Below are 24,469 nucleotides of genomic sequence, written 5' to 3'. Positions count from 1 at the left end.
AATATAAATAGTAAAATGTAGGTTTTGTGTTACTGCCAATTAGAAACACTGAGATAAATCATGTGTTGCCATATGGAAACGCCATGCAATATAGGTATTGAGTAGGCTACATCCTTGGGAATCAACCAAATCACCAATCAAAACCAAATCATTGTATCAAAACCAAGTCGTGATACAATACACGTTTAGGGAATCATGACATCATGATAACAGTGTGATAGAGAAGTGAAAATCTGACATTTCACCATCAGCGGATGGTGAACGGATGTAAACTACTGCCCTTGGTATTCCCCATGCATATAGTGTCCAGTAATATTGACTTGCTGTATTGGAATATCCACAACAGGTCATGCATTGAGGATCTGATTAGATCATCGGACAGTTGATGTATGGTCATATGTTTTTGACAGAGACATATAAACAATGACTGAGAGGCCCAAAATAAGTAAGGCATTGTCACATGAAGTTCTCGTGGTGTGTGTATTGTGGTCCTGATTGAAAACCCCTAACTATTCACGACTTGGCATATGGCATTGTTATGACAGCTACACTAGGTATGACTAGGTATGGTAAGCCTATATTGTGGATTCTTGTGTAACATTGCCTCACATCTGACACTGACATGCAGATATGGGCTTGACACCTTCTTCAGTTAAATCCATAAAGTGCACGTTTTTACCTCAATGTATCAGCTTCATTTTGAAGGTAAACCAATGCGGTGCATGGTAGAAAATCGGTGATGTGAGATTTTGGGATCAATCCCATTTCACATTCTACATTCATGAGTCAGTGTTTGTTCTGCTGTCTGAGGATTCATCCCTCTAACCTCACTCTTGGCTGCTTCCTTGCTATTGTACAATACGATGTAGCCGTCATCAAAGACTAAATCCCTGCTACTGTACGGTAATCCAAATAAAAGCCTTACAGTTTTAAAAATGTATAGCATAACTGTATTTGCAGTTCTACATGTATATAATAAAGCATGTGTAGATGTTTACATACGCATTTGATCTCACATTCAGTGTACTCAAGCTCAGCTGTTTTTGCACAATACAGGCTCTGCAGATGGGTAACACTCTGACACCGCCATTTCAGCCAAAGGGGTGGTCTTGTTGCAATGGAAAGTTTATCTACTGTACACTTTAGATACCAGCTGTTTCTTTTTGCATTGCTGTAAAGCATTTCTAAGGGGTTTGGTTTGATTGTGAGAGTCCCAGATGATGAAATGTCATGACTCACTTCCACTGCCATTGTATAAAAAAAGAGATCTTTCCCACAGTGTGACTGGCAAATGAGGAACAGGGAAGAGTTCTTGAAAAGAGTTCCTGGATCTGAAGTTAAACATTAAAAACAAATCTGTTGAAAGTCAAAGCAAGCGCAGAGCTGGATTCTTGACCTGGTGATTAACCTAGAGATTAACTCAGACTAGAATGGGCAGTAAAACACTCGGCGGCTGTTTGACTGTGCTTGTGGCCTGCTTGGTTATCACAGATGGTGAGTTACCTATATGCTGCAGCAGCGTCACATACAAGCATATCTGCATGCATCTCACAGACATTCATCTCCACTAAACCGTGCATACAGTATGCGTTCATCTGTGTAAGTTCAGTAAATATGACTGTATTTTTCCTAGAGAAGGGTGTATGCTAAACTCAAAGAAAAGTGAAGATCCACACACCCCATTAAAGTTCCTGACGGCCCTTAAGGGCTTGAAATCATACTTCATAAAAGAAACTTAACTTTAAAAGGAAAAATACAATTAAATCCAGCTGTGCAAGTTCTGTAATTATGATTGTATTCTTCCTTTCACAAAGTAACGTTTCAAGCCCTATGGGGCCGGTGTGCATGCAGATCTTCACTTTTCTTTGAACTGCATATTTTTGATCCTGCACCCGAATCAAATGATATGAATGTGCGTGATTAAACTTTGTTTACTCAACACGTACAGTGTGCTAAACTCGCCCTTTATAAACTCAACAGGGCTGAGCCTGCGGGGGGCAGGAGCGGAGCCGCGCTGCCGCTGCATTGGGACAGAGGGCCGGCGCATCGGGAAACTGATTGCGAGGGTGGAGATGTTCTCCCCAAGCCCTCACTGCAAAGACACGGAGATCATGTAAGTGCTGAAAGTCTGTCTGTCAGACATACTTTGCTATTCTCTACCCTACAGCTGGTCTTTTTCACAGTTTTTTTTTTTTTTTGTTGTTGTTGAATTTGGTCATTTATATAAGTCTTTAGAGGTAATGACATTTTCCTCTCTCTTTCCTTTTTTGACAGTGCCACCTTAAAGGATAGTGGAAAAGAGATATGCTTGGACCCCAGTGCTCCATGGGTTAAAAAGGTCATTAACATCTTGTCAAGGTAAGTTGGTAACATTTTTGGATAAGTAAGGCATTTAAGGCACTACATCATAATCTGAAATTATATGTAATGATATGTTTCTCCTTTTCCCCCTCAGAAACCAGAGATGAAATCTGTTCCTAAAAAACTTCTACAGTAGCTACAACGCTGTCCAGTTCTGAGTGTGTGATGGCTGTGACCTAGCCTGGCATAGCCATATGTAAGCTTCCGCTCAATTTTCATTTCCCTTCACCATTACCTCTGTACGATATTAGTACAAGGGTTTGGTATGACCAGGCTGGCTGTGATCCAATGCTTGGAATATTTCTGTACTTAAACGCACTGAGAGTGAATGTTGAAGATGTATGGTTCACACATGTTCCAGGTCATGGGTACAGTACCTGTAAATTACAATATTTGTACAATACATTACAATGTTTTAAAATATTTGCACTGAACAATTATGTTTTTCAAAAATGACCTGTGATGCACAGTTTTATGAAGAGAGGCTTAGAAAAACATGGATGTACTGCACCCTCTGTTGGTGAAGTAAAAGAAGTGAAAACGTGTCTATCTGGCTCAGAGCACTGAGTATCAAGACAGAAAAGCACAAAAACATTCTGTAATCTGTAAGTGCTTCTTCACTTGGCTGAGCCTCCTAACTGTCTCTTTTAATATCAGCCATAGCTATGTAACGTAAGCTAAGGCAACGTAACACCATACTACTAACTGGTCGGTGTGGTAATATAATGTTACAATTTACAACATTTTATTTGCTGTATCTGAACTTGCATGCTGTCATATGAAGCATGGGTATGAATTCAGATTGTGGCTTTTTTGTTTTGTATTTTGTTGACTTCACCAAAAATACACGTATTTGCGTATTTGCTATAAAATGTGCCCTCTATTGGTTGATAAGAGGGAAGGCTGCAGGTCAGGAGATTAAAATTTTTCTCAAATAACATCACTTGTCAGAACAATCTATATATCTAAAATAAATCATCATTTTTCAGAATAAGTGGTTGTGTTATTTCTATGTAGTATTTGTGTAATGCACATTGCAGACAACCCCAATTCCAAAAAAGTTGGGACGCTGACCACAATGTAAATGAAAAGCCGAAGAATTTGTGGATCTCAACATCATCTACTGTACAGTTCATAATATCATTGCAGTAAGAGAATCCAGAGAAATCATTGAAAACAAGGGACAGGGTTTAGAAACAATATTGAATGGCCGTGGTCTTTAGGTATGGAATTAAAACCGTTGTCACCTCAAACTTAATTTGAATGTTGTATTTATTTATGCACATATTTATTCTGTTTTTCTTATAATATATTCTGTATACTGCATACAGTATATCTATATGAAGACTTAAGTTACAAAAGCCTCAAAATGCCACCAAATGAGATAACGATGGTGAGTATCTTCCTGGTCTGTCAATTTTTAGGCAAAAACCTATAGGAACTTGATAAAAAAAATGCTCATTTAAAAGAAAAGTTGTCAGACAGATTTTGTTTTCCATCTGAACTCTTCATATTATTCTTACCAGCCTATTACAATGATACTGCTACTACATTGATTGTACATACTGTATATGTACATGTTGTTCATACATTATTCAAATAACATAGCCATAGCCACATACAAGGTAACTGCTATACTTCAAATATTTATATTTAATTGATATTACTCTAGACCACCTTCTGTAAACCAACTGTATACTACTGTTTACGCCTCACTATATTTGCTATCCTGTCTATGCACCCACCACCTGTCTATACTTTGTACTGTATATCGCATTGCATTTTTCTGCTCTTTGCACCTCTGGTTAGATGCAAACTGCATTTCATCTTTATTCTTGTACCCTTTACAATGACAATACACTTTAATCTAATCTAATATAATCTAATTTGCATTCGAATGAACACATTTGAGTAATTGCATGGAGAAACTGAATTTGAATTGTATATGCTGAAATTGAATTCATTAGATTGAAACTGAATATCAGTCAACTTGAAAATGAAGTCAAACTTATTTGCTCTGATACACAAATTATCCCCACTGGAGATTTCGCTCTTTGCACTTTCACATGCAGTTTGAGTTTCTGATCATCTTCCTCCAGATTTCGTGATATTATACTGTGTGTAACACTATAAATGGGGAAGGAGTTTGAGTTGGTTTCTAACTAACTAGGTATTGTGCAAGTGCTAAATGGTGTCAGATTTGTCATTGATGATGGATGATGTTGAAAGCTCTCTAGAGAGTTGGTGTATTGTGTACATACAGTATGAGCAACTTACACACGTTACTCATCTGAATCATCTTGAATCTCAATATTCTGAAGAAGGCAAGGTTTACGTAGGTTTTCATAATTTAGCACACCCTTGGAGTAGTCATTACAGTTTCACAAATACAAACATATGGAAAACAAATGAATGAATAACTGGTGTATGTGTAAATAAAGTATTTATTAAAAACATTTTTGTCAGGAATAAAAATGCAGATTCTCTTGTGAGAAACCATTACATTGAGGCACATTGTTCTATATAAAAATGATGACTATAGTTGATGCTACAATTATGTTGCCTTTTTCAAAAGAGCATGTATGGGTGTCCTTACAACAGTGCAAAAACAGCATGAACCTACTTTATAATACCTACTTAGAATGTAAACATTGGCTCTGACAGGGAGAGAGAAAGAAAAGAAACAGTAATGATCTTCTTGTGAGATAGACCGGCGAATGGTGAGTGATAAATAGAAAGTTACGCACACAGACAGACAGACAGACAGACAGACAGACAGACAAGCAGGAAAGATAAGACACTGGAAACACTGTGAGGAGTGTATGGGAGAAGCCCAGTCCAGTCTTTGGGGTGCAGGTTCATGAGAGATCACTGCACAGTGCGGAGACATGTTTCGCTCTTGCTCCCGCTACCCCAGAGAGCGATGATGTCCGTCCTCTCTGTTCCACCAGAGGGCTCCCCGCTGCCTGTACAGGACAGTCCTCTCACAGGCACATCTGGGGGGTCACTCTCCTCTGGAGAGAGGGGAAAACATGGCTGCCCGAGGCTTGGTGCTCCTGCCCACTGAAGCCTACTGAGACACAGGTAATGCATACCGGTATGCATATACAGTTTCTTAGTGTGTGAGAGCACATGTGCGTTAAACACCTGACTCTTTAACATACTTGCATAGACTTCCTTTCCATGGTTAGATGTTATAGTAAGTTATAGTACAGTAATACTGTTCATGTATGAAAAGTCCATTTGAATTAGATGAACATTTGAGAGCGAGAGGGGTAAGAGGAAAAAACACACACCTGTAGATGGCACTGTTGAGCTAGGGTTGAGTAAGTAGCCACTGGGCTCAAACAGACCTCCAGAGGCTTCACTGGCCAGATGGTCTAGAAGACTGATATCTCCTGAGTGGAAGTCTTAAGATGTACAGTATGTATGTGTGTGTGTGTGTGTGTGTGTGTGTGTGTGTGTATGTGTGTATGAGAGAGAGAGGGAGAGAGAGAGAAAGTGAGAGAGAGTTGAAGAGAAAAGAAAACACTTTAGTGTCTTACAACAACAAAACATACAAAAGTGATATAAAAGTAAAATAAAATGATTTAAAAAAAAAAAAGATTTTGTTGTATTGGTTTTTAAAAAAAATATTTTTGTATTTGACTCTAGGCAAGACAGATGATAAAGTAAGTTGTGAAATTGATGTGCAAGTGTACTTGTGTTCTACAGTTATAAGAAAACTCCATTTGTTGAAAGGGCACTCAGTCCAAGTGATCCAAAGAAGACTCGGACAAGATAAAAGAAAAGAGAAATATGCTGCTTGATTTGTAGCCCCAATAGGGAGGCTACAACGGGTGCACAACTGAAGCACTCCACTCACGTCACGTAACAACAGTTTTAGAAGACTGGTATAATGTTTTTGAACGTAGACGCCGCCATCACATCTGGTGCAGTCAGTTCCATCGATTACAGTGGAAGCTAATTGTTGCATCAGACGCTACACGCACGGAACACTTCATTATGTGCCTGGAGTATAGCCTCTGATACCAAGAGATCATGGTGACCCATGGTGAGCCATTGCTTCAGACTCAGTGGCAGCTCACTTGCAGGGCGTCTAAAACATGCTCTGGCTGTTTCATGTCAGGGTGTCCCACAACTGGGCTGCTGCAGTGCCAGATGTTTTAGTGTCTAGAACTCTCACAGCAAGTCTCTCAGAGCTACAATAGCCACTGTTGGTTAAGGCTTGCATTATTCACTCTTGTTAGGACAAATCAGCCACATAAATAAAGGGAAATGAGCAAATAAGCTCGTAAATTTTACTGAGAGCTTTTTCCAAAACATGCAAGGATTTGCAGAGCTTATAAAAAGGTGTACTGGAAATGGCCCCATTATTTCCAGCCGTGGATCCAAAAGGTCAGTCTAAAACGTTTCTCAGAGATCGCTTATTTTTTTTTACGGTCTCTTCATAAGGAGCATGGAATTTGGTCATTAGGCAATAATAAATGTTAGTTCAACAGCCACCCCCTTTGGATCTCGAAGGAAGTGTTCTTCTCTGTATCAAATTAATAGGTGGTTTTATTTAGCTCAGGTCTGACATTTCTAGCAGGTAATTATCTCTTCATTAAAGTCCAGATGCTGTTAAAATAAAAAGCATCTGCCAACAAAGCACCATTCAAGAGCATTTCACTACATCTGAAAAACAGAAGTTTCTTTTTCAATTAGCCATTGTTACTAAATAGCATTGTTCTCAAAGGAAGAACTCTGGTAGACCACTAATTCCTTTCGTATTCAAATTACATTCGCTTTTCATCCAAGAACATTTCAGTGCTTCTGAAAACAAAGTTTTTTTCAATTAAACATTGTTACTGAACAGCACTGTTCTCAAAGGCAAAACTGTGGCCCACCACACATTCCCGTCGTATACAAATGACAATGTTTTTTTTCCGGCAGAAAACAGGTTTCAGCAAGCTTCAGCAGGTTTAAGTAAGATTTCAGTTCTGCACTGGATCTAAATAAGGACACACACATCATATGGACTCTTACCATGATATGCTCCTGTTAGGTCAGGATAGAGCGCCTCATGCTTCGGATCACACTGACCCGTCAGCAACCCCAGCCTGTCGGGATGGGCCAGTGGTTCCCCTCGGCCTCTAAGCAGGCTTACTTCTGAGAACATCAACGACGAGTGGAATCTGTGGGCGAGACAGGCAGGCACTTGTGTCCACTTCACCGTATTTCACTGACGTCAATTAGAGCCCACACCTTCGGACATGAGGAATCAGATATGTAAAAGTCCGGCTTCAGAGATTAAAAAGTCCTGCCGAGTGTTGGTTGTACCTGTGCCCTCAACACGGGTGATTTAGCAAATTAGTTGATCTACCAGGCAGAGGAGTGGTGGCTGAATTGCATTCAGATAGTGAATGGATGGAACTAAATATGTGGTAGGACTTTTACTTTCTGAAGCCAGACTTTTGTACCTCTGTGAAGAACTTCAAGGGTCATGCTATTACATGGAGCAGTTCCATCTGCGTGTGTTCTGCCACATAGAAGAACATGCCACTATACGGGCACGATTGAGCACTCACCACAAGCTTTTAATGGACCAGATATGTTTGACTTCCCCCCCTACCCTGCGGCTACCTGCGGACCCAGGGGACAGTGTGAGGACCCTTGGCTCACCGTGCTGAGCCAGAATTAGCCAGCTCAGTGGGCACGATTCAGATGAAAAGAAAGTGGGAATATTGGAATATTGGTAACTCACATCTGACTTACTGAAGGGTAAACAGCTGTTCTAGCCTCTCCCTGACGGAATGTTACCTACTTAAGACAATAAGGACCAAAGACATCACCCAGCTTTGTTGCTTTTTCTTTTTTACCATCATCAGCAGTGAAGCCCTGGGTTATTTCACTGCTATTGCACTGACTCATTCTGACCATGCCACAACAACCACACGGCAGGAACGTTCTGTCTTCCTGACACAGGGGCTCATTCCCAAAAGTTCTCTGGCATTAGACAGGAATGTGTGACAAGTCACTATAACTCACTGCTGCCAACTTCACCCTTTCAGACCTTGCTTGTTTCACTAACAAGGCCCTTTAAACATTTTTTTTTTTTTTTTTTTAAAGAAAGCTGACAGCCAGCCTGCAAAGGACCAAACGAGAGTGTGGTACTCATATTTGAATGGCCTTCCTTCTTCAAACGCGGCAATGTTATGCGTTTCATGTGGAACCGAGTGTTTGTGTGGATGACGTGCGCGCCTGGCTCCTCTGGCTGTCGTGTCCTGCAGGACGCTGGCTCCTGCCTCCCTTTGGGACGAGAGGTTTGGTGCGATTCATAAACAGTCCCGCTTCTGTCAGAGCCGCTGAAATCCGCCCAGGCTTAAAGCCCGCTTCTCGCTCAATTCGGATGGGCCATAAAAATGTTGCAGTCGAGATAATCTATCTTCCAAAAAATGCTGCTTTACTGGACAATTCCCATGTCAAAAGGATATAACTTTAAATTTAGCACAGCCTTCACTCTTGGGCTTAAACGGAACAAAATAAAATAGAAATAAATTGCACCTCTTCAGGAACTGATGAAGCTAACAGATGTGTGCATGGGAATAAAGCAATAGGCTTGATATAAATGAGGAGCCCCCCCGTCCAGCACCAAAGTCACGTCCAAATTTCTGTGGTGCTTATGGGCTCAGTAAACTCCCTGCATACCTTTTGGCTCATAACGGCCCAGAGGCAAATCCGATGGTGGAGTTTGTCCTTTTGCAGAGAAGCATTGATATTTGAACAGATGTTTATAGTGTCATTTGAGCAACATTCACATTGTGGCCCTTGAACCTTGCCTAATCTCTTCAGGATGAATTAAGGTGTGTTTCACATGAGAGAGAAAGAGAGTGAGAGAGAGCAAATGTGTATGAGAGAGAGTGAATGTGAGAGAGAGAGAGAGAGAGAGCAAATGTGTGTGAGAGAGAGAGTGAATGTGTGTGAGAGAGAGCGAGATGGTGGCGCTAGTGTTGGCAGAGGGTGGTGGTGTGTGTGTGTGGGTGGGGGGGGGGGGTTGGAAGGGGGGCTGGGGGTGCGGCTGATGTTGCTGTCAGCACAAACTCAGGAAACAGTTCCACTCTTCATAGTTTTACAGCTCTCCTCTCCGGGTGCGCTAATCAGTGCCAGCTGACCAGTGCCGGCCGGTAGGAATGAGAGGAATCTTTCATGCCGCGCAGCAAAGTCCCCACTGTCTCATCGCACTCGTCCTCCTCCTGTTGATGTTTCTCCCCCTGGCACTTCACCCCTCCATTTCACGCTATCTCACTTGAAGTGTTCTGGCTCTCTCTCAAGGAAAACTCTCTCTAATGAGGACAGCTGATGCTGCAAGTGCCAGGACAGGTTTAGAGAAAGGAAGGAACTGTAAAAGTTACACTCCTCAAGTCGTAACTCGTTAAAGGTTTTTTTTTTTGTTTTTTAAAGTTTATCTGTGATGTGACCAACTTTTTTAGTCTGTCAGAATCAAGAGTTGAAATATCAACTAAATGGGAGATGATTATAATATTTGTATAAATAGATAATTGAAGCACACTTAGGTCAGTCTTTGGTTTTTTTTCAATAGGTAAACCGTGAACTGAATCTGTTGGAACAAATACTGACTCACACTTGGAAGACGTGTGCTGAGTCATGGTTTGCTGGGAATAATACCCACTCAGCCACCCTGAGTGACTACAGGCTAGCTCTCTAAGCTCTTAAGGATAGCTCCATTTCCTCTGTCTGCAGCAAAATTCCCATAAAGATGCCAAGTAAGACTAAAGGTGTCCTCAGAGACAATCCAATCTGCACACAAAAGAGTTTACTGTTTTTTAGTACCATACCAGATAATGCTTTTACGGTAACAAAACAATGTCAGCTGATCTGACACTCAAGCTTGGAATTTCATCAGAAAAGCCTGAAAATGCATGAAATGTCTGTGCCTGAGATATCCATTAGTGCTGTGATAACAGTACGGACAGGACACTAAATAGGCCACTTTATTATAGGCTGTCAAAGCAGACCAAAGCCAGAAGCGATGAATCACGTTAGATACGTCAACCTCTCCATCCCCATAGAGACTGACACACAAGCAAATATATATATACACACACACACACACACAGATATATATAAACATTCCCCTTTAGTGCGAATAAGTAACAGCCAAATGGAGGACATTTTTCCGCTGATCCTCTGATGGATAGCCACCCCATAGTAACCCCTGCCCCCTCTCTCCTCACCACAGATCACATATTACCCATGTATCACCAATGCATTCAAACTGACACAGGGCACCGCAAGCTCCAAGAAATAACAGCACTATGTGCAATTCTAAATGACTGCAAATGGCTCATTTCAGCCAGTGTAAACACATTTCGCAATGAGGTCAGTTCCTGGTGGCAGGCGAGGGAGTGAAGATAATTTGGTTTAAAATGTTTAATGTCTTTCAAAACTATCGGTGGGGAAAAACAAGTGCTGGATTGGTATTGACTTTGGCAGGCTGTCACGAACCACAGCCGCTGAGCGTTTCTATCGGCCGCTCCATCTTCGGCCTAATGGTGACGGACGGTTAGGGCCGTGTGTGGAGCCGACGGAGGTGGAGGCTGGTGGTTCTACTCCGACGTGCGCTCTGTCTAATAGTACCTCATGAAAAAGTGCTCCAAGTGGTTTACTCCGGGCTCTTGTCTATAAAGGCTTTCTAAGCTCCAGAAGCACAAAGGGTTTTTTTTATAGCTCCTGTATCAGCTCTTGTCCTACTCTCCGTCTCAGAGCAGCTGTTTAAAGACAAGACTGTGAGTCAGATCTTAAGCAGAGCTTCTCTCCATTTCCATTCAACTTTATTTGGTCGTTTTCTTTGTAATAGTTGTGGTACCAGATGACAAGACTGTAACTACCTTAAGTGCTTTTCATAATTCTATTTGCAAAGTATTTCTATGACAAGCAATTCTATTTGCAAGTATTTCCATGACGCTTTGAAAAAAAAAAAATGTCTGGAAAAAGTGACTATGGAACTGTTCGATGACAAAGGCAAGAGCATGCAAATCTCTGATGAAAATATTTTGGTTCTGGTTCTGTTTGTGTGTCTCCATAGTTCCCCGGTGCCTCTGCCTGCGGGCCTCTCTGGAGGCTATTAGCTGCAGTGGCATGTGGCTGGGCTTCGGCTTGTGTTGCCATTTTGTAACTGTTCTGCTTGATGCACAGATATGTCTTGCAGATGGTCCCCCCGCAAGTGACAAACAGTCCGTCAGGCACCGTGGAAACGACTTCCATCTGGACGCTAAAAGGCCACTTCAGTTCGTTTCAGCCTCAAACGTCAGCGCCACACTTTGAGGAGGATCGGCTACTTCAGTAAAACGCAGGGCAAAAGCCTGCCGGACAGAAGTGTGTAGGGCTCCTGAGTTAAAGGGATAGTTCGGATTTTAAGACACGAAGTTGTATGGGTTCCCTGTCAGCAAGGTAGTGCATCAGCACTGACTTACCCCCGACAGCGTCCTGTGAGCCGAGATCCAGCCGGTTTTAGATCGTTTTTGATGCTGAAGAAAGTAGTCCGGCAAGTTTCTGGGGTCACGAAAGTAAAGTGTTTTTCTTCTCAAAACCATATGCGTTCAACAGAGTGATATATTTGCACCACAAAAACGTTGTCCAGGAAAAATTCAAACCTCGTTATCACTTACTTATTTTTCGCGACTCCTATCACTGCGCGCTACTGACAGCTGGACAACGTTTTTGTGGTGCAAATATATCACTCTGTTGAACGCATATGGTTTTGAGAAGAAAAACACTTTACTTTCGTGACCCCAGAAACTTGCTGAAGAAAATAGTCCGGCATCAAAAACGATCAAAAACCGGCTGGATCTCGGCTCACAGGACGCTGTCGGGGGTAAGTCAGTGCTGATGCACTACGTTGCTGACAGGGAACCCATACAACTTCGTGTCTTAAAATCCGAACTATCCCTTTAAGCTACCGACCCCAACCCCTTCCACCCACCCACCCACCCACCCGCGCTACACTCGCTGCGCTGAGCTTATTGCCCTTGCTGTGTTCTAATGCTGGTGCTCACATGGTCAGTGCTCACCTGTTTGGCAGGGTCCTCCCCGGGGACATGAGGGCTAGCTTCTGAGGAGAGCTCCCAACACGCTGCTGGAGGTCACATGGTATGGGGGACAGGTCTGGGGGTGTGGCCAAGGCCTCTGATAAAGGGATGATGCTGGTTTCAGAGTAACCCTCCGCCCCTGAGAAAATAACAACAAAGATGAATCTCAAAATCACATCTATGGTTCACCCACAGCGTGACCACCAAGTCACTATAGATCTCAGTTAAAAAAAAAAAAAAAAATCTAATGCTCACATGGACTGAATTAAATTAATCACATGTTGATAATGTGACATATTGGCAAATGTCACAATAATCTAGTTGAATCTAGTGCATGTCAAACAATTTTAGTTATTCATTCTCACAGAAAGTTTATGCTCAATTTTTTAGAACACTAAGATATTTGTCTCTCCACTGGCGAATTGAGTCTTTTGAACTATGACAGATGTTTTCATTTTCACCGTGGTCCTCTGGGCCAAATAGCCAGCGGTCCAAAGCAATTAATGTGGACAACTCCCTTGGCTTCTTGACTCCGAACCCTGACCAAAGGAGCTTCAGTTCACCTGACAGTTTCTTGAGCTGGACATAGCCGCCCATAAATGAAGATGGAAAAGAAAAAACAAGCGAGAACGCAGTAAAAACATGGTGGAGAGAGTGCGTGAGCAATAGGGAACGTGGCGAAAGGCCTTCAATCAAGCGGATGCCCATCGACTGCCTAAACAGAACGCTGATGAGCCGTTTGGAAGAACTGGTGTCAGCTGACCGGTGGGGAGCGATGGACAGACACTGGTGTGATAGGCTTCTTCTCCACACATAACCTAGAACACCTACTGTATATGAACTCATATGAGTTCATCCCAATCCATTTACAAGGCTCTGTTGTCCATGACGCTACATTCTGTGTAAATATTAACAAGGCACAGCTCATCCATTTGTCAAATAACCAGAGATTGGGATTGCGTGTGTCATCCAAAATAAGAAACAGAACTATCAACAATTTGCGTGACTACAGTTTCTGTCCCCCATACGAGTTTAATCGAGTGTTCTACCAACCCTGGGCACGGGCACCCTGCGCCCCTCACACGGCATGAGGCTTGGGGTCATTCAGTGGCACGGCGGACTCATTGACACATATTGGAAATGGAAACTGTAGGAGCTGGCAAAGCGGACTTCTGCAGTGAAGGAATGAGGGAGTGTGAAGAAAGAGAAATGCCGGTGCAACACAGATGTCTTCTTTAGGATTTATTTTAAAAGGTGCAAAACATGACTAACGTTTCGACGTTACTAACGTCTTCATCAGAGTCCTTAGAAAGACTGGGAGTAAGTCCCTGATAAGGATCACTATCAGGTGTGATTGGGCGTAGAGGGGCGTTGGTAACCCGCAGATACACCCAGAATTACCAAGGGCACACTCACAACATCAGTCATTAAAGGCAACTTGCCCACAAAAAAGTAAAGAAACATTACAAACAGGTATACATTGTCCACAATATAATGGGGGGAAAGAAAGCTATAGCTTACGGAGCTCACCTGGGAAAAAGCAGTCGTGTGGTGTGGTGTGGTGCGGTGTGCTGAGGTGTGGTGCGGTGCGTTGTGGCATGGTTTTGTGCTGTGCTATGTGGTGCAGTGGTGTGTTGTGTGGTGCGGTGCGGTCCGGTATTGGTCTGTGCTGTGCTGTGCGGCGTGGTGTGGAGCCGAGTGCCGAGCTCACCTGGGAAAGAGCTGTGGCAGTGTTGTGAGTGGGGCCCATCCGGAGCAGCGGCGGTGGCGGCGGTGGCGGTCACCCCGGGGGAGCCGGGCTCCATCAGACCGGGAGCAGCGCTCAGGAGAGAGTGCAGCGCCAGACACTCGCTCATGCAGTCCGTCTCTACCTCAGAGCACAGCAGCACCTGTCCGTCAAACAGCCACACACACACACACACACACACACACACACACACACACACACACACACACACACACACACACACACACACACACACACACACACGGACACCATCAAGGACTACCCTGCTAAAGGCTGAAGGAGAGGCTCTGGACAGACTGCTTGCTCACTCATGCTTACAGGGTTCTAATTTAACTTTATAAAAATGGGAATATCTACCAGCCATTCACTGACAAATGGTTAAATTCACCAGCCACTCTTGTGCCTTGAGATCTACCAACCACTTTCATATTCTTCCAGCATTTGGCTGGTGCTAATTGAACACTGGACTCGCAAATCTGTGATGACTACAACCCCGATTCCAGAAAAGTTGGGACACTCTTTGTGTAAAATGTAAATAAAAACGGAATGCTATGATTCACAAAATATGGAAACCCTTTAATTTGATTGTGGATAGTGCAAAGGCAACATACTGTTGAAACTGCATTGTGTTTGGAAAATACATTTTTTGAATTTGATGCCAGCAACACATTTCAAAGAAAGTTGCATTTCATGTCATTGCTACGGACATGCCAGCAATACATTTTTTAAACATATTGTAATGTTTTCCCACTCTACCCTTCACTTCTGGAAGACTCTGCCTCTCTGGGATACTCTTTTCATACCCATGTACTCATGTTGCCAGTTAACCTAACATTGCGAAACAATACAGCATTGTGCCCATTTCATAAAATAGTGCAAATTTGTCAGTTGTTGTCAAATGTTGTCTGTGTTCTTTTCAAACTCTGTTTTATTAGCATCTTGCAAATAAAGAAAGTGTCCAAACTTTTCTGGAAACAGGGTTATGCATGTTACGACAAATAACACTGGACAGAAATGATTTATTATTATTATCATTGTTATTATTATGCGCTAACAAAATTATTGAATAATAGGCTATTGTAAAGATAGTAAGTAATTGCAGGCAAAAACAATATATGATTCCATTTCTGACATTACTGTGCCGTAAATACAACAGACCTATTGTTTTGGATTTTGAGGCATTTAGGAGGATTTCTTCCTAAGAAACAATAAGAGCTATACGTTGATGAGCAACCTATACATTACACAGCTGAGAATAATAAAGTTTTATAAATGTCTTTGCAGTGCATCATTTCCCAGAGCTGTTTGGATAGCACCAATAGATCCACGAGAGCTTAAAACACCATTTTAAAGTAATTGCATACTTTATCAAATGAAGCTCAGATGCTTGTTTACCATCTGTAAATTGCATGGGTCCCACTGGAGCAGGCTGGTCCTCAGCTTATTATCTACAATGCAGGCCCACATGTGGTCCTGCTTACAGCAGTGCGCATGTGGGAATACACAATGTCCCCCACACCACCCTCACCTCCACCCCCTTCCCACTCCATCATCCAATACACACAACCACAGAACAATGGGCCTTTTCTAGGGAAATGTAATGAAGAAGTGTGTGTCTACCATGCATCATCTTTTTAAGAGCACTTCACGATTAGGCACGGACGGGAGTTTTTTTTATTTACATGACAATGTGGCCATATATTCCAGAAATAGCTATGCTCCCATAGAGATGTCTTGACTTGTCCTGAAATGCCTTACTCGGGGAAGTTCAAACCACTCGAGTGCAAACATCTGTCAACTGTTCTAGAAGCAACAGTAGGGGAATACAAGTGCTGTCGCTTGGCTGGAGTAGACAGTAGGAGCCCCTGCAGTCGTGAAAGTTCCTACCTGGTCTCGAAGCTGCTGCATCTTGACGGCGTGGGCTTTGATGTGCTTGCGCAGGGAGCTGGGGTCCGTGTAACGCTTGGTACATCCGGGAAGCTGACAGGCATAGGGCTTCTGTTCCCAACACAACGCAAGCCAGATCAGACAGAGAGAGGGACCCAGGACAAACACATTTGACCTTGTGTACTGTGAACGATGACTTGCAAAAGAGCATTCACACAGCTGTGGTTGGACTGTGGCTGATCTAGGACAAGCACAGGTGCAGTATGATAGCTAGTGAGTTTACAAATAAAGGCAAGGACGTGTTAGTGTAGTGTGGGACAGATAGCCAGATCTGTGAGGGGAGTTCATGACCACACTTGTAAAGCGATTTGACAGCTCTGTAATTAATACAAACAACATCATACCTTTCAGCTGTGTAACCAAAGGAAAGCAAGCAATGCGAGAGACAGACAGACAGACAGAGAGAGAGAGAGAGAGAGAAAAAAGACAGAGGGCTGGGTGAATTCTTTTTTTAATGATCCAATAACATTATTAAATGTCTTACATCATCTTGGCGGCTGGAATTAAAACTTTGTTTATATTCACAACAGACTGGCGGAATGGCGGGACGCATTGCTGTACACACTCAGGGTTATTCATATTAGTTATGAAGAGATATTTTCCACACCTTCTGTGCCGCAGCGCTCACAGCAGCCGCAGAAGCAGCAGCGGCAGCGAGTGATGACGGCGCCGTGGCAACAGCTGCTGTCGGGCCCACGTGAAGCCGAGAGCGCTTACATGCAAAGCCACCCTGCTCCAGCGCGGCCCACCGTGTTGACTTGAAGTGCGCGGAGGAAACAGATATCACTGGCAGGCTGGTTGTTACAAGACCTTTATTAGCTGGCCTGAAACCCAAGCGGTGAGTGCTGCGGGCGACGAGAGAGAGACAGCGAGAGAGCGAGAGAGAGAGAGACGCGGCCAACACTGGTAGCAATGAAGTGGCTGTCTTTCCCTCGCTCCTCTCATTAAAGTGAAACAAGATCTCGTCGCCGGAGCCCACTGTAAATCCTGACTGGGACTCTTGTGTAAATAAAGGGCCTGTTATTCTAAGGGATTTCGCCGAGCTGGAAAAAGTGACAGGCATGCTCCGACCACTTGTTTGTTAGTATTAGTCCTAATGGGCTTGATATGCCCCCTAATTCCCGGAGAAGACAGATGGCCAGATGATTTTTTAAAAAGGGGGGATAGGGTAAATTGACATAGATTAGAGAGAGGGAAAGAGAGGGTGCTGTACGTCAATGGCCATAAAAACAAATGGTAAAACTTTAAAACAGCCAAGGCCCTCCTCTGCGGTCAAATAATTGTCAGCATATTTTCAGCAAGGCTTTGGAAGTAGATGAACCACTTTGACTGTGGAACACCCTATTTTAATCCCTTATGTTTACAGAAAAAATAATCAGAGACACTGCTGATGATATTTAGGTTAAAAGTAGGTACAGCTGATCCTTACATGACAGACAGACAGACTAAAAAAAAAAGAAATCCATATTTATTTCATATGTGTCTGAAGCCGTGTGTGACTCAACGAGGCCTGAGATTCCTCTGGGTAGGGATTAGCATGGCACCAAAGCATGTGAGAGATGGTGTGCGATGTGTCGAGGTGAGTGATGGTGTGTGCGGGGAGGTACCGTGTCCAGGTGAGTGCGCTGGTGTTTGGCCCGGTCGCTGGAGTTGCTGAAGGCCTTGAGGCAGCCGGTGTGCTGGCACAGGTAAGGCTTCTCCCCGGTGTGGCTGCGCAGATGGATCTTCAGGTTCTCCAGGCGAGAGAACGCCTTACTGCAGCCCTCAAACTGGACACACACACACAGCAGAAGACACTCACAGTGACGAGCCAACATACACTCTGCGTTCCTCCTGGTGAGAGAAAGCCTAATGGCAGCCCTCAAACTGGACACACACATACAACACACACACATAAGACACTCACACTGACGAGCCAACATACACTCTGCGTTCCTCCTGGTGAGAGAAAGCCTTATGGCAGCCCTCAAACGACACATACTGTACACACAACAGAGGACACTCACAGTGACAATCCACCACGAGAGGAAAAACTATAGACTATACATTTATAAACTATAAAACGTATTTTTTAAAAAAACATTTTAAAAGCCATTTGTAACAAATCTGCATATCAAGAGCAGCAGCACAAGAATTTTAACACACTGAAGACGTAAAGTTCATAGCCATGTTGTGTGGTTATGTCAGCAAACAAACTGATTGCCAGGTTCCTCAAGCGGTGTTGGCACATGGTTTCAATAATCCGTCTAAATACCAGAGACGTCCTGGTTAAAATGAACAAGTATAATATGACCATGAGGTTACAAAGGCTAGTCATTAATAACAGCAACCCTCCCAGCCACCCCACATGCCGTACCTACAGAAATGAATGCTATGCATGTCTTGGAAAATGGTAACACACCATAAAATTGTAATTTCCTGAGCTGCACTGTATGTAGTAAAAAGCTGTGAAGAAAAGGAGTTAGGCTCTTGTTACATAGAGAGGCCATGGTCAATTGTACTTGCCAGTTCAGTATACACAAGAAGTGAAATATAACCTCAAATGTCACACAAGCGTCACCTTGAACCCAGATTGTGCGTTAAAGATCACAAAATATACAAAAAATTGGCATGATGGCAAAGATCCAGTTTGCTCCCACACAGACACACACAGACACACACACACCCACACAAGCTATACAGTAATATATTTAGAACATGAGCAAAAAAATTGAGTTTATGAAAAGTAAATTCATCCTTATTCCTGAACTCAATCCAACAACAACAATCCCATTTGATCTACATGCCCTACAAATCAGGCCTTCTCTCTCCATGTACTAAAGACAGGAAGTGGTGCCAATTGAACTGCTTTTTCTTTACATTATGTGACATGAACTTGGATGATGAAATAAGTGGTGAGCTTTTATCTGTATACCACATACATGTAGATGTCTGCCTCTATCATTTCTACAGGCTGGTATGAACACAACATTGTGTAGCACTTTGACACACGCACGCACGCAGGCAGGCAGGCACGCACGCACTGACACACACACGCGCACACGGACAAACACTCTCACACACACACAATGCACTTGAGAAGTAATACACTGATGAGTTAACCTTATAGCCAAGTGATTATTCAGGTCATTATCAGCACTACTGAAACCACTCTCTCTCTCTTTTCACTTTCTCAAAGAAAATTCAAACCACCAACTTACTCAAAGCTTTTACATTTTCAGCAGAGCATCCGCAGTATTTCAAATAACCTTCTGGGCATCTTAGTAGAAGCCTTACAAACAAACCATCCACATTTCATTGTTGTGTTTTTTTGCATTCTGTTTTCCAAGCCTACCAACATGTCTTTCAGTAAACCCCTTATAACCCACAAATAAATAACTCGCATGTACCCAGCTTTTATTTAATGTGCTGTTAAGCCTAACAGACCCCAGTAATTTATGGATCTCAAATGTGCTGAAAAGTCCACTTGCTCTAACAGTGAGACGTTTTCTCGGAACCTTTTGAAATTACTCACTTTATGCTTGGCTGGACTGCAATATTAAAATCATAAATCATCCGAATGTCTTCCAGATGGACACCCTGCGTTCGCTGCATATATCAAACAAAAAAGCTGAGGCATTGCCATGCATCAACATGTCAGCGTCCTGCGTCTGCGTGTTATTCCACCAAGGCCCGCGCACGGCTTTTGACTAAGAGGGCAAATAAGCCCAAAGGCAGGGTGTTGCTCCGCAGTCCTGGTCAGGCTCCGCGCCGTCCGCTGACTCACGGTCAGGCAGCCTTTGGTCCAGCACATTATCATGCCCTAGGGGACACTGTGATGAATTCAGCCTAAAAATCAGATTCCAGCCACAGAAATGTTCATGGCATACTGTAGGCACAAAAATCCTTTTTATGTGCAATTTATGTGATAAGTGCTTTGGGTGCCTTGAAAAACATTTAGCTTACATAAATGCAATGTGTTGTTGATTGTGCACAAGTTTGAGGTCTGCTCCAAAATTCATTTTACTCTCCGATGACAACCATGTGGCTTACTGATTAGAGTGATGCCCCTCTGGACCCATGACAGGACACTCTGGCAGTGGCTTCCCATCCTCTGTGTCCACTCTTGTGCTCTGTCCTCCAGATGTTTGCACACCAGCGCTAACATTTCCCTGCACAGGCTCATCAGCGCAGTCTTGCCCTCTGAGCGTGTTAGCTGCCAGCCACTGATATACAGTGTCCTGATTCATTCTCCGTATGATGGCCCTGAGGCTTAATCCACACAGCTACAGTATGCAGACGCTTTCCTCACTCACACACCATTCAAACGGCATGCCATTAGCAACAAGCAACGAGCAAAAATGTAACGTTAATCTAACTCTGTGACTATAGGGGGAAATAACCACTAAAGACAATTGAGATCATTTCAGCTTTAGAGGCAACAAGATAATTCTCGAATGAGTGGGGCTCTACTAGCCCTTCGCCTGATGAGGCATAATACTAAAAGAAAAATTATCATGATCTTGCAAGGAAATAAATTACTCAACAATAGCCATTAAATGTAATTGTTTATGTTTGCTGCAGTTTCGTGGCTCTATCTGGAAGATGACTAATACATGTTGAGGTTGGTGTTAAAGTTTACTGGTATTTATAATAACTTTAATACCCTCAAGATAAACCTGCATACTGTGTGACGTCGTAATTCATAATAAATGTAAAAGAGGTGAAAGCAGTAAAAAAAACAGCAGCCAGCTGTCCAAAATATGTGTCTATATTAGTGCTTCATTAGAATAATAACAACATGGAATAAAATCTCTGTATTAATGAGGGCATCATACCCAGAAAGATTATAAAGTTTAATGACCAAAACTGGCAGTGGCAGTTCAGGGATCCAGCATTACAAGTGGGAATTCAACTGGACTTGGAAAATTACCTGTAACTGCAATTATCATTTTTCATGCCTTACCATTTGACCACTAGATAACCTCTTATTAACACATAGGCATTTCATACAGACATGCAGCCAAGCAGCACATATCCTGTTGCTAGCTCTTTATCATTGACATCTTTGCAATATTACTTTTTCCACTTGGAAAATAATAGAAATGGACAAGAATGTCTGCTTCCGATTTAGTGTTGACATTTTAAAAACAGATTGTCACGAGAAGTCCTAAAACTGAAAAAGACTTTTGAGTTTCTTTATTATTGTCTATGTCAGCAAACACGTTTCCCATAACATAATTTGACAACTGATTGCTTTCATCATTTCTCCAAGTCCTTTCCTTTCACTACACCGTAACATCAAATACAAATGAGCATTTCATCCACCATCACAATGCCCCGCCACTGAAGCCAGCCTGTGGGCTTACTGTGGCTAACACACAGCCAGATGAGGTCAACACAGCAAACAGGTCAGTGAACAAACAGGAAATGAGTGCATGTCTGCTCCAAAGTAACTAATATTTAATCGCTGGCTTGTATGAAGTCTAAGAGCCAGAGGTTTTCTCGTTTGTTTGGTTTTCAATTCATGGGAACATCCAAAAAAAAAAAATCCCCATTCCTTCTGAAAACCTTTGTCCAAATCAGCCCCCACATAAGGACCAACTCCTCTCAAAACTCCAGAACATTCCTGGCCTTTCCTGAGGGAAGCCTTCGGTGAGCAATGCATAGTGAAACAATACACCAAAAGAGACAAGAAGAGTTAAGCTCAAACCGCCTCTCCATCTTTAGCTAAGTGTGCAGCGTGACCACATCATTTTAACTGTCAACAATCAACTGTCTGGAAAGGTCACTGATGGCAGAGTGCAAAATCAGTGTAGCAGACCTCTTATTAGTCAAGTCTACATGAGCGACGATACCTGTGGGTTTGAGGAGAGCTGAGATCATGAATCAGTTCAGCTTTACTAAACCTCACAGCAGTCAGAGCAGTTTCGTCCTCATGAGGCCAGGGATTATTTTATTATTTCTTACAAGCGAGGGGAAAAACAATGCTCTCATTAAACATTTGCTGAGTAATTAATTACTGTAACCGGTAATAACAACAACAACAACAACAACAAAATCAATGTGAAAACTCCTCAGAAATGTTGCAAATTATAGATTGTGTCTATATTGTACAGTACATGCCCTATATAAAAGCATGACTACAAGAGCATTCACATCTCAAGAGTGGACAAAGACTGCAGCTGTCTAGCACTCCAAGTCTGTCTATCTCTTTCTCTTCTTGTTCTGAACGTTGGATGGATGCTTCCTGAGCCCGTAAGGAATAACAGGATATTGTAAAGAGACTTATCTCTAGTCCATTGCCTGGAGCAAGAGGCAGTGGATTAAACTGTGTTTTCGTAACATTTAGTTCAACTCACCATGCACTTGTTGGGCTTCTCCCCAGAGTGGACCCTCATGTGGATCAGGAGCTTGTAGCGGGCGTTGAAGGGCTTGTAGCGACGGACGCAGCCGGCCCAGAAGCAGGTGAAGTCCTCGCCTTTCCGCTGGTCCACGTGAACCTTCTCAATGTGCCTCACCAGCTCCTCCGTCTGCTTGTAGGCGGCGCAGCAGTCCAGCCACTGGCAGGCTTGCTCGTCTCCGGGGGACGTGCACATCTCACCCACCTCCCTGCCCCTGTCCAGCTGCCCAGCTCGGGCCTGGGGCTCCTGGGACGAGTGCCTGGAGGCCATGAGGCAGTGGTCCTTCAGGTTCGTGGGCGGACACTGGTGGGAGTGGAGGTGTTCTCTGCGTGGAGATGGTGATGGCAAGGTGCCGCATGGCGCCGGACGGTGGTGGCGTTCCTGGAGGAGACGCGCTCGATCCTCCTCGTGCTTCAGGTGAAAGAGCGCCTGGTTGCACGGCAGGAACAACTCGTCGCCCGGCTCCTGCTTGAGAGCGATGGGCAGTGGGCCGTGGCGGTCCGGCTGCTGCTGATGTTGCTGTTGTGGAGGGACATTTCTGATGCTGTCATGGTGGCCAGCTCTGGACAGAGGAGGTGTGGGGAGAGGAGCAGAGCTCAGGTGAACAGAGGAGGAACAGAGGGAAAGGTTGGTGGTTGGAGAAGATGAGGAGGAGGAGGAAGAGGAGGAAGAGGAGGAGGAGTAGAACAGAGGTGAGGAGGTGAGGGACATTGAGGAGGTCAGTGGATGGACACAGTCCTTGGGACTGTGTGAACTTTGAGGGAGCTGCACCTGAGGACAACCAACCACAGGACGAGACCCTTCCTTGCCGACTTGGAGGCAAGCAGCCGTGGCCTTCTGGTTGGAGCCGATGCTGGAGACCATGCCCATGTCCACAGAGGCCACAGACACCGGAGACATGGTGGGGAAACAATACATGTTGCTCAGGAGAACCGAGTTGCTCAGGTGGTGCGAGCTTCCTGGGGGAGATGGAAAGGGATGGAGGTTCTCCTCAATACCAAATCCATGTCGGAGGCCATAGGGACTGAGCTGAACCTCAGAAGGACCAAGGCTTGTTGGTCCCATGAGGACACCTGGAACAGCGTTCTATTTGGCCGAGGCTCTAAAAGGTGTGGTCTGTGAGCTGGACCTGAGAGTCTCCTGCTGTCCTCTCCGAATGAGCAGGAGACCAAATGCACTTAAACAGGAAGCGCCACAGCATCTGCACATATTCTTACTCGCTGAAAACCTACAAGACAGACACATGGGATGTGATTCAATGCAATGCCTGAATCTGATACGACTGGTACCACAGAAGCTTTGAAAGTCTGTAGTTCTTGGTGACTAAGATTGAGTGAGATCAATGATGCAGTTACCTTGAAAGAATCTGCTGCTGTTTGGTGTGGTGCTGGAGCACAGGACTATCAGATAACTGCAGTGACTAATTCTCTGTGTCATTTTGGACCCACTTCTGCTCTTCTGTTTGTCTCAGCGTAGGCAGCTTTTCTCACATCAGCTTACACTGCTGTGCTCTCTCAACTGGAGGATTAAGAAAATAAGACAATTTAGTCTAAGAAGAATTAACCATATCTACATCGGGACCCACATACATTACACTTTTATACCATATACTGGTACACTGTGTGTATGTATATATACATATATACACACACACACACACACACTGGGGGGCGAGGGAAGCAGCTTTTCTGAGCTCGACCAAAGTGACCTTCCATCTACATCCAGTCTTTCATAAATCTTTGACAACAGACAAACTAGAAGGGAGGTCAGCTGGCATGTGCAGCAAAATGGATCCCACACCATCTGCGCCAAGGCCGCTCCGAATCTGCTCGCAGCCTGCGGACATGTTTATTTGTACTTCTTGTAAGGTGTGCAAGTTGTCAGTGTGATTTTGGTCTGAATGACATCTCCAACCCCGTGGGCCGGCCAGAGGAACAAAC

At 43.6% G+C, this 24,469-nt stretch overlaps 2 protein-coding genes across 2 annotated transcripts; one reads left to right on the top strand and one right to left on the bottom strand.

Annotated features, from left to right (window-relative positions):
- Positions 1 to 1,317: 1,317 nt before the first annotated feature.
- LOC134065961 (interleukin-8-like) lies at positions 1,318 to 3,295 on the top strand. Its single transcript, XM_062521107.1, has 4 exons — positions 1,318 to 1,494; positions 1,981 to 2,113; positions 2,275 to 2,358; positions 2,456 to 3,295. The coding sequence occupies exons 1-4, from the start codon at positions 1,431 to 1,433 to the stop codon at positions 2,466 to 2,468; spliced, it is 294 nt and encodes a 97-aa protein (XP_062377091.1). The 5' UTR covers positions 1,318 to 1,430; the 3' UTR covers positions 2,469 to 3,295.
- A 1,501-nt stretch (positions 3,296 to 4,796) lies between these two features.
- Positions 4,797 to 23,922, bottom strand: LOC134098459 (zinc finger protein GLIS1). Its single transcript, XM_062551514.1, has 9 exons — positions 23,885 to 23,922; positions 22,488 to 23,757; positions 17,754 to 17,915; positions 16,087 to 16,197; positions 14,164 to 14,341; positions 12,435 to 12,591; positions 7,390 to 7,538; positions 5,658 to 5,771; positions 4,797 to 5,431 (listed from the first exon to the last, which is right to left on the bottom strand). The coding sequence occupies exons 2-9, from the start codon at positions 23,592 to 23,594 to the stop codon at positions 5,346 to 5,348; spliced, it is 2,064 nt and encodes a 687-aa protein (XP_062407498.1). The 5' UTR covers positions 23,595 to 23,757; positions 23,885 to 23,922; the 3' UTR covers positions 4,797 to 5,345.
- Between the last annotated feature and the right edge of the window lie 547 nt (positions 23,923 to 24,469).

The sequence above is a fragment of the Sardina pilchardus genome, chromosome 2 (assembly GCF_963854185.1).
Source record: "Sardina pilchardus chromosome 2, fSarPil1.1, whole genome shotgun sequence".
Lineage (NCBI taxonomy): Eukaryota > Metazoa > Chordata > Actinopteri > Clupeiformes > Clupeidae > Sardina > Sardina pilchardus.
Note: the sequence above shows the minus strand (reverse complement) of the source record. Positions and strands in the feature narration are given on the sequence as shown.